The sequence below is a fragment of the Salvia splendens genome, chromosome 3, assembly GCF_004379255.2.
Source record: "Salvia splendens isolate huo1 chromosome 3, SspV2, whole genome shotgun sequence".
In the NCBI taxonomy this organism is placed as follows: Eukaryota; Viridiplantae; Streptophyta; class Magnoliopsida; order Lamiales; family Lamiaceae; genus Salvia; species Salvia splendens.
The window spans coordinates 910,274-920,867 of record NC_056034.1 but is presented as its reverse complement, the minus strand read 5'-3'; the positions used below and the strand labels follow the sequence as shown (position 1 = coordinate 920,867).

General features: G+C 33.8%; 1 protein-coding gene across 2 annotated transcripts; it reads right to left on the bottom strand.

Moving 5' to 3' along the window:
* Positions 1-370: 370 nt before the first annotated feature.
* LOC121794182 (protein Brevis radix-like 2) lies at positions 371-4,622 on the bottom strand. 2 transcript variants are annotated; one of them, XM_042192238.1, is made up of 6 exons: positions 4,003-4,622; positions 3,320-3,693; positions 1,542-1,677; positions 1,016-1,410; positions 713-804; positions 371-615 (listed from the first exon to the last, which is right to left on the bottom strand). In XM_042192238.1, exons 1-5 carry the CDS (start codon positions 4,138-4,140, stop codon positions 726-728), a joined length of 1,122 nt encoding a protein of 373 aa, XP_042048172.1. In that variant the 5' UTR covers positions 4,141-4,622; the 3' UTR covers positions 371-615; positions 713-725. The 2 variants fall into 2 exon arrangements, with proteins under 2 accessions (XP_042048172.1, XP_042048171.1); XM_042192237.1 differs by having other exon boundaries at positions 371-804.
* Positions 4,623-10,594: the final 5,972 nt, after the last annotated feature.

Below are 10,594 nucleotides of genomic sequence, written 5' to 3'. Positions count from 1 at the left end.
ACTAGCAATGGTAGCGTATAATTTCCCATGCATAACACTAACAATTACTAGTAAGAATGCGCAGTTGGTTCCGGAGGGACAGATTTACCAGAATGGTTAGTGATCGATTCTCGCTACTACCATGTAGTTGCAAGAGAAATATGAGTGTTTTTTTTTATCATGGAATATCCAATTGACATCCATAATTGGTAGTAGTACGTCATAGTATTTGATACTAGTAATTCAAGTTCGTTAATTGATCAAACTTTAATATTCTCTCATCCCAAATATTAGTTCTAACATTTTTCTAAAAATGCAATATAGGAAAATGATTCATTTACAATTATGGATATTCATTTACAATAAGGTGATGAATATGATTATATTATTCTGATATTTCAAAGATCATGCATTATAATTACTCATATTTAGCTTCCCGAAACGGCATCTAAATATAGGAAAATGTTCAGAAATCTAACTAAACAATCACAACAAACTGGATTCATCTGACCATTTACACCAACAAAAGTAGCTGCGCAGAGTTTCAAATGTAAAGCAAACCAGAGACGACGAAGCGATTCGCGTGCAACTCTCATTCACAAAACTCAGACAAGCCCAAAGGACGAGTTGGTGAAGCTTGCACCAGAAACAATGGAGAAAATGCATCACCAATGAACCATTACAGAAACCTACTTGCAAAAGAATTCAAAGACAGCCGAGTTTTTTCACCTACTTTATTTAGCAGATTACAGGTATTGCTGTTGAATCCTAGTTCTGTTTGCTTCCCACCACACTCTTGCTTGCGTTTCTCCAAACTTTTCACGGCTGCATCAAACCACTTTCGTGTCAGATTTCAAGAAATCGTGAGCAAATACATGGTGACTAGGTTGGGATACAATGTTAAGCTATCCAGAAATTATATGTTTCAAATTTTGATTGTGTCATCTTCTGATAAGTTTTCACCTGTTTTTTTTTATCAAAAGTTAGGTAAGTACTAGCAGTTAATATGCATGCATATAGAGAGAGAATCAGCCACCTGAATCTGACTCTTCTGAGCTCACGAGCACCGCCAGGCAAAGCTCTGATAGTAATGTAGACTCCAGGCTCGTCTTGCTCGACCCACTCTGTCTCTAAATCACTAGCATTGCTCACAGACAGTTCTCCTGAGTGATCAATCTCCCTTGATGAACTCGAACGTGCAGAAGCATCTATGGATGATGTCTCGGTTTTAGCAGCGCTGATGCTGGAGAGCTTTGGCGTTGAATTAGGACCAGCTGACTCATGGTAATTTCCAAGTTTCATAGGGTGGTTTTCTAATGATTCTGATGATGAATAACCCACTCCTGCGGTGCGACTGAAGTGACGGGGTAGATGCTCTTTGTTCAACTGAGGTGTCACAGGGCTGTCTTCAGCAGATTCAAGTTTTGAGTTCTGAGAGAGATCATGTCTAATTAGTGCAATCATTTTCTAAAGTAGCTCAATCTAATAAAATAGTAGTAATTCTTTTTTCTCAGAAGTAGAGATCAGAACTCTTCATTTAGGACACAAAGTTTGAAGCAAACCTCATCTATTGACCGTGCTGGAGTAGACAGCGGCGCTTCATGATTGCTAAACCTTTGAACATTGTACAGTTCCATCACTTTATCATAGTTCTCTCCCCACCATTGTTGAGCTTGCCACTTGTCAAAGATCTCTCGGCTGTGAACACCATCCAGAAAAAAGTCAGAGATTTAGATACGGAAGCAGATGATCAGAGGCAAAAACAAGTTGCATAAAACTGGTTCCATGTTATCGTTACAACAATTGCTAAATCATAGAATCTAAAGATCTAAAAACTCAACCAGCCAGGGAAACAAAACATAAGTTTTGGAAGTTTGATGCATTGGTTACTTCACTTCTAATCCTCTCATATATAACATTCGCATCTTTTTCTCGACTTGACTAGAAACCAAGACTGCGATTAATACACCAAATGAATTTAAAAGAAAATATCAGAATTAGCAATGTCATCCTGGCAGAATGCCATTAACTCCATCATGGCAGTATATATTTTCCGATTCCTCAACGAAAGTCAAAATCCAACCACTATAGGAGAACATCTATCATCCATGTGAAAGTCTGCCAAACTTCAAAAGTGTATTATCAGCAGGTCAAGATAATAATAGAAATTTAAGTAGATCTAAGTGTTATCAGAGATTAAAAAAAATGATAAACTCAGAAATCAAAAGAGAAAAAGCTGCAGGACACATAAAAGGACTTTAAAGTACATCACACTTTGGTCCATCATAGCTTTTCTTTCTTTTTTCCTTCTTGTGTTTTATCAGTGTTAAATTTTTTCCAGTTCTTAACCAACTAGATTCAGCAGTCCTGCCCCTTAAAAAATATCCAATTCAGATCATGTAGACAGTGACTAAGTTGATATTGAATTAAATAAGCCAGTAGTCATTAGTCAAGAATCCAATTGTTCTTAGGCCCACCATTATTTTAAGGGGCCACCTCCATAAATTGGGGGTTAGTGTTGCTCAGTGTGGCCTCACATGCCCCATTCAATTTACCCACACCACTGTAGATTTTAAAATTAAAAGCCAAACATACACGACCTTTCGAGCATCAGGTTCGACTCCCACCAACTGATTTCGGAAATTTCTCTACTTTTTCTCAATTTTTATTGATAATTATACTATCTGTCTAACATGTGTTCTATACGTACAAATTTTGTCAGCTTATCCAATTTCACACAAGAAAAAAAAAATAAGAACACACCAACAGGCCCCTCCAAGAGATCAAGACAATGACCTATCAGCCTTAACATTCTGAGCCACAAATACACTTTAAGCCCAAAACAAATCATTACTTTCAGATTGTAGATCAAATGTGGTATAGCAATCACTATTAGGAAAGTAATCGAGATGCAAACAAGAAAAACTCGAAAGAGAGATCCACAAAACTAGTTACAACCAAGAAAACAAGAACAAACAAAGCACTGTTCAAATATTGATCTCACACTAAAACAAATCTTAGACTGAGCCGGAGCCGACATCTTTAACCTGCCAATTTTAGCACTATTTAGCCACATAACTTCACATAGGTACAAAAACTCCAAATTATAAACACTAACCTCTCAAAATAGCATATAACACTCCCCAAAACATGCTAAACATGTTATGAGGCATTGATCTATCCAACAATTATAAGCATGAGATCATCTAGTGCACAATTGCTGTTCCAATTCATGTCTCGTTTGGCGTCTAGCAATTTTCCAGTCGCGGAATAAGACACAAATAATGGACTCAAATTCGAACATAAGCAAATCAAAACCAGAAATCCACAAATTCATTACCTAAATCGAATCCTCTTTAGATCATTTCCACCTTGAGGCAATGAAACGAATGTAATTAGCACCCCTGGCTCGACTTGAGCCACCCACTCCTTGGCCTCGTCTTCCTCCATGAACAATGACTCTGTTCTCCCGCTCACGGAAGCTGGCGTAGCCGAGCCGCTCGAGAGGGCTTTCAGCTTGGCTTCCAGCTCCTTCCCCCGCAGCCGCGGTGTCGAGTTCAAGCTAGCTGGCCTCCGATACGAGCCGTAAAACCTCCCCGACACCGAGCCCGTGTCGGAGTCCACGTAGGCTCGGGACCGTTTCGGGCCCGATGAGCCCGAACACGGCTTGCAGTTCTTGTACGCCCCCGATGCCTTAACCGCCATGTCCTTGATCTGAAACACACGACACAAATTCTGCATCAAGAAATCTCCGTTTCTAAAAAAACAGAAATCTATTAATTCCTCGAATCTACGCAAAATTAGAACAGCGTTTCACTCGAATCATCACACTCTGCACGAGTAACAAATTATGTAATACGAAATCTCCATTTGTAAAAAAAAAAGAAATCAGTTAATTTCTCGAATCCACCTCGAATCATCACACTCTCAGTTAAGTCAGCGCTGACAAAATTAACTAATCATGGCGAAAATTAGTCGAATAAATTAAATTGAGCGAGAATTGCGACGAAAGTCGATGCATACCTGAGAGGTGAGGGATTTGATTGCTTGCTTGGTGGAAGGAGTGACGGCGTTGTCATCTTCCTCCTCCGGCGGGGGCTGGCGGAGAGATCCGCTGCTGTTGAGCTGCTTGGAGTTGGAGCAAGCTATGCAGGTCAACATTGCTGGTATTAAAAACGAGAGGCGGTGTAGCAAATTTAAGAGGCTACAAAATCAAATGGCGATACGGATTGTGTGACATTTCGTGCGTGTTTGGGAGAAACGGCTCTTCGAATCGAGAGTTTTGGGGAAGTGATCGAGGCGGCGTTAATGGCGCAGAGAACATAGGTTGTGACGAGAGAGAGGGAGAGGGAGAGGGAGAGGGATAGTGCAAGTGAAGCGCAGATCAAGAAAATGGGGGGAATTGAATATTCTTATTTGCACTTCACAAGTTACACAGCTCACTGGTGGAAAAGAGTGAGAGAGACGCACGCTTCACACACACACTCTCTCTCTAGAGGGAAGAAGAGAGAGAGTGAGAAATGAGAATAAAGAAATGGTGGTAGGAAGGGATCGCTGGATCAGAGAAGCTGTTGAGATTTGTGGGATTCTCGATGCGGAAGAAGAGGTGGCGGAAGAGGGAGAAAAGGGAGAGTTCAACTTAATTGTTCTTGCCTATTACTCAATTTTACTCCATTTCTTGATTATTTATTTTTTATTTATTTTTTTTAGGAATTCGAGATACATTCGACAAGCTAACCTTCCCCAGCCCCTTGCGGTTTGTAGACAGACCGCCGCCAACCAGCCCCTTGTGGTTTGTAGACAGGCCGCCAACCAGCCGGGCACCTCCGGCGGGTCTACGCCCGTGAACAGGCGCCATCAAAGACGGCGCCACCCGAGACGGGTCTACGCCCGTGAACAGCCGCCACCAGAGACGGGTTCCAGGCCCATCAGCTTGCCAAGCCCCAAGGCAACCAGCCTTGTAAAGGCCCACGAGGGAAATTAATCTCAAGTTGCGCCATCCAGAATTCGAACTCAAGACCTCCTGGATGGTGCGGTATCCTTGCCACCCTCCTCAACCACTTGAGTTAGGAGGCTTGGATTTACTCCATTTCTTGATTTGTCTCGTGTGATTTTAACCTACTTTCGAGTGACTTGATTTTGTACAACTTTTTTTTTGTATAGAACTATAAAGTCATAATTAAGCGATAACAATTTAATCGATAAGCAACAATGCACATAGCAACACATCCGCCGTAACACACCGATAATCCAACATAACACCTGAAATAAACTGAAACAATAGTTCCGCCCTAACGTCACAAGCACAAAGACAATGATACCTTCAAATTAGCAGGAAGTTATACTCCAAACAACGCCAAAACTCCTGATCAACTTCAAAATCAGCACATGACTCCAAACAACGCCAAATCTCACTCCTTAAGTATTAGTAGTAGTGTAACTAAAAATAAATTCGCAGTTATAAACTCTTCTTATCATACCAGTACTCTGTTAAGGACCTAAATCCTTAACGTCGATTTCCACACAAAATCAAGAAACGAGATGTCGTCGTTGTCGAGCGCCCAACGTTGGGTCGTGACTTGGACGGCAAAAAGGGGCGGTTGAGCGCGAGATCAGCCTCGTCGGCAACCTTAGGAGATGTTTCTTGTTTGCTACTCAATTGAGTCAAAAGAATGATAATTTCATATATTGATTGAATGAATAAAAAAGATAACAGTCTATCCTATTTATAATGTTACTGACTTAATGAACAAGAAAACAAATATATAGAAAAAGATATGCTAAATCCCTATAATATCTAAACTAAATAATAATAATAGCTAAATCCCTATAGTGGTTCGTATCATACTCCATTTATAATATTACTTAAATGTATACTATTGCGACAATCTTCGGTAACATTTATTCACAGAAAAATCAACATTTGAGTAAATCAATTCTAATCATTAACTACTAAAATTAAAACTATTTTGGCACTTTTTTTTATTTCTTTGTTGTTACATTTCACGTATTTATTTATGATGAAACCAAGTCATTTATTTTTAAATCGAATATACATGCCCGGAAACGAAAGCAATGAAGACGCAAGTAAACATAATTTAATTACGTAAACTTATTTATTACAAATGAAAGTTCTACAAAATTCGAACCCAACGAGCTAAATAAAACAATTCCACCAAAAATTAAAGTATGAAAACCTGAACACGTGTAATTCTTTATTATTCCATCATCGTGATTCCAAATTTATTGTTTTAAATCATGTTGCTTTGCCGCAATTAAGTTGCATAATTTAGAAATTCATAACACTCCCAATTATTTGCGTTTTTATTAATTTACTTGCATTGACAAATGACAATGCTTGGATTTGGATATAATACTTTATTATAGTAAAAAAATAAGGACTTAATGAGATTCGCTGCCAACATTTTTTCCAGCCAGAGGGAATAGATATTTAAGTACTCATATGTTGCAGATTTATAATTATTTAATTTAAAATGAAAATACCCATGTCATTTACTATTATATATTGAAAATATATCCACGCCTTTGAGTGATATTGAACCGATTTGTAAATTATTTAACTTAATGGATGCATATTGTGAAAAAAAAATACAGCTTTGTTATGGAAAAACAAAAAAAAAATGTTTTGTTAGCATCCAGCTAGCTATTATTTTCATGTTTAATTTCTTAGCCCATTTCATAGAGCTTACGTGATTTTTAAGTTATAATTTATTTTAGGATATTAGTAACTAATATGATCGTCCAAAATATTATAAGGACAGTTGGTGGCATAGCCAAAAAAAATAGTCGAACTCATTATTTGTTATTAGAGTGATGCTATGAAAACACTTCATTGAAGTTAAAATATTTTATAGAATAAATATAAATAATAATATAAATTGTTTGAATATTAAATAATTCCATTAATTTGCGATTTTATATTTTCAAAGAGTTTTTATGAATCTGTCCTGTAATAGTCGTTGATTATAGGGGACTAAGTCTAAGCGCTTTAATAATTAAATGAGATAGAAGATAAATAAAAAATAAAAAAAGGCAAGCTATATTAAATGTGACTGTCAGCACCAAATTGATCGGTCATTTAAACAATTAGTAAATGTTCATTAATTTGTGGGGAAAAACATTAAAAATCACAACAAATGGATTGTTATGTATGTGGACTACAAATACCATATTAATTAGTCTTAGTCACATAGACTATTAATTGACAAAGTTTGTCTAATTTTGCAGCAAAAAACTCCTACGAGAATGATCTAGCTAATAGAAAATGGAGTGAAATTTTGAAGAAATTATATATAATTTCTCATTTCAGGTTATTACAAATCAAAGCAATCATCTAAAAGTGATTTTTACATTATTTATATGACATAAAAAAGTTTCGTCCCCGAATTCATTAATATTCAAAATAAATTATGATATTGTTGAGTTGATTTTTCGAATTAGTATATGACAACTTGTGTGTGAATTTGGAGACATTTCGAGACTTAATTTTCCAAACAAATTAAATACTGTTCATTATTATAGTGATACGACGCAGCAAATTAATTAGTGATATTAAAACTATCCCATTCATGTATGTTAGTTATGATTATTATTCACATTTAAATATTGTTTGATGTTTCTCTTAACTTCACCCTTATTCCAATATTTACAAATGAGAGGTTATTCAAGCTTGGAAAAGTACATTGGATGATCATTATATATATGTTAACCATCTTTACATATAATATTTGTGTTTATTTTCTATGTTGTTTTAATAAACGATATTTATTATATTATAATTATGTCTAATCAATTAAATCATCTGAATGACGCATCATATTATATAGACGCAAAGCATAATGAATCGAGAAAATAAATCCATAACTGTCAATTTATGTGTCATGATAAAAAATAACTTTCACTATATGTTTCAACACTACAATTAATGTCATTAATTGAATACTCACTGCTCAATTGTCATCTTTAGTCATTATTACTCTGTTATATAATTACGTAGGCTTTAAAGCTTCGATCTGGTAGAAAAGTGAAATCAAATGCTGTAATTGTACTTTATTTTTCATATAATATATGTTAACATAATAAAAAAATTTGAGATAGGAGGTTCTTTAGTATCTAATCAACATGAGATGTCTCGATTACTAGATCAAGGAGGCATGATTATTTGGATAAATATTCAATTTTATCTCATCATCTCACCATTTTAAGAAAAAAAAATCTCAATCACATGCATGCAATTGAAAAAAATACCAAACGATTGAATTGTCCTTGCGTATGTCAATGTCTCCTTTAAGTTGATTTGCTTATGATTTTTTTGATGCGATATTTTCAATTTTTAATTGAAATATTATGTATTTTTGTAATTATTTTAGGGTTTAGATAATTCAATTGTAAAATTCTAAAAGTGTGGGATAAAATTGAATATTTGAAAATTATGATAATCGAATTGAATGGGATATTGATTTAAATCCAACATAGAGCCGTTGAGCTCTCACGTGACAATGCAATAATTTTATGTAGTTGCACCCGTATTTAATCATCATCATACTCAACAATTTATTTTAAATTAATTGTTTGCTTAAATTATTTGATCCAACCACATGGCCAACCCCCTGCATTTCAGGATCCATCTAACCACCACCCAAAAGAAATTAAAAGAAAAATATACTTATATTTGAACATTTTCTGTGGGTAGTAGGTTATGCTGAGGTTTTATAAGTACTCGTAATAATTCATTTTCAAAATTAATAGTATGATGGTACCTTTTTAATTTCTTATTAATATGAGCTGTGTTTACTCCTAATGTGAGCTAATTTATATTATTGTTTTTAGTGAGGTACACTTATTTATTACATACATTATAGTCATGTAAATGTAAGTGGTTTCATACATGTCACATCTAATTTTCTCTTTATAATATACTCCTATTCTTTTAAAAAATGGAGAATTCAAGAATACGTCCACAAACTTTAGGGTTTTCACCTTTTAATTTATAGGCTCTCAATTATTTTTATAGGGGTTTTCACCTTTTAATTTATAGAGTCTCGAGAAACTAACCCAATTCACATATAAAGAAGATTAATACAATAAAAGAAAGTGCACTTGCGCTAGCTTTTGCTTACGTCGTAGTTTATATTATAAATATAAAAATATACTGTATTTGATATTATTAAATAATAGAAATTAAAACAGTAGAATTTTAACTAAATTATATTATAAAATAATCCACAATATTCACATAAAAACGATGTGATTAAAAAAAATTATAACTTGCTATATATTAGAAGAAAAATATCGAAAGTGTCCCCATATTAATTCGTCCCTGCATTTTAAATAAAATACAACAAAATATGACGAACATAAAAATTCAATATATTAGATAAAATATGAATTCTATATCATGAATTACACTACATAGTCTGAATATTTTCAAATATAAAATTATTGTAATTTTACAAATCCCAAATAAATATTCATGGACCTTGTTGCTAAATTGGGCCTGAATTATTGGGCCCAATTAAATATGTGCCAGCATTTAACTTGCAAGTTATAATTTGGAAAATGGTCCGAGCCCGCAATCATCATTTTATATTTTAAAATTTTAATAATTTACATGTAAATGAGAAATGCAGTATGTAACATGTTAAAACTTATATACACTATGTAGGCATCATTCTTGATCACCACTCTCATTTCCTTTCATGGTAACACCTGTTTTGTTATATATATTGGGTTAATTCTAATATCTCAAAATTTATTGATGTCATTAATTACACATACTACTTTATATCAAAGGTAGATTTATTTGTTTCTCTGTTACTTCAAATAAATAATTGAGTTTTAATTTATTGATGTCATTAACTACACGTCTTATAATTTATAAAATTAATATATTTTAATGTATACGAATCCTATGAAATATATAAATCACTATGTATCATGTGATTTCTCATAACTAAGATACTTATTAAACTTGAAACAATATAAATTATTCATTATGGGTAATTTATTATGCAAAATTAATAATAACTAGTAGTAGTTGCACTTGCTAAGCGACTGAGTTTATTGGATAGTGCTCCATTATGAGCTTTCAGCCTTCAAGAAATGCTAACAATTATTTTTATAAATAACTAATAAAAGCAAAAATACAGAAATCATAGTACTAGTATTTTGTAAAAGTGACTGTTGTTATAGATAAAATTACTATTCTTATAAATTAAAATGACCGTTCTCATAAACATATACTCCATCGGTTATTATTTATATATATATATATATAATAAAAGCAAGAATACATAATTAATAAAAACAATTTTTGCTAAAGTGATTAGTATATAAATAAAAATTACTACTCATATGAACAAAAATGACCGTTCTTATATCTGTGAAGACAATAAAATAAAAAAGATACGCAAAGTAAAACAATTTTCTAGAAACTTTAGAATACATAGAGCATAAAAGGAGCTGTAAAGTGTAACATTATCTAGAACTTTCAAATACATAAAATTCAACTTGACTAACCGAAAAAACAAAAAAACAAATACGAGGTGAGACTGAAAATCCAAACTACTCCATTTGATTTTATATACGTGCCACG

Coding starts and splice junctions, on each gene's coding strand:
- LOC121794182 (XM_042192237.1), bottom strand. CDS start 4,140: ATGTTGACCTGCATAGCTTGCTCCAACTCCAAGCAGCTCAACAGCAGC. Junction 3,694..4,002: donor TCAAATCCCTCACCTCTCAG/GTATGCATCGAC, acceptor CGTGTGTTTCAG/ATCAAGGACATGGCGGTTAA. Junction 1,411..1,541: donor CAGCACGGTCAATAGATGAG/GTTTGCTTCAAA, acceptor GATCTCTCTCAG/AACTCAAAACTTGAATCTGC.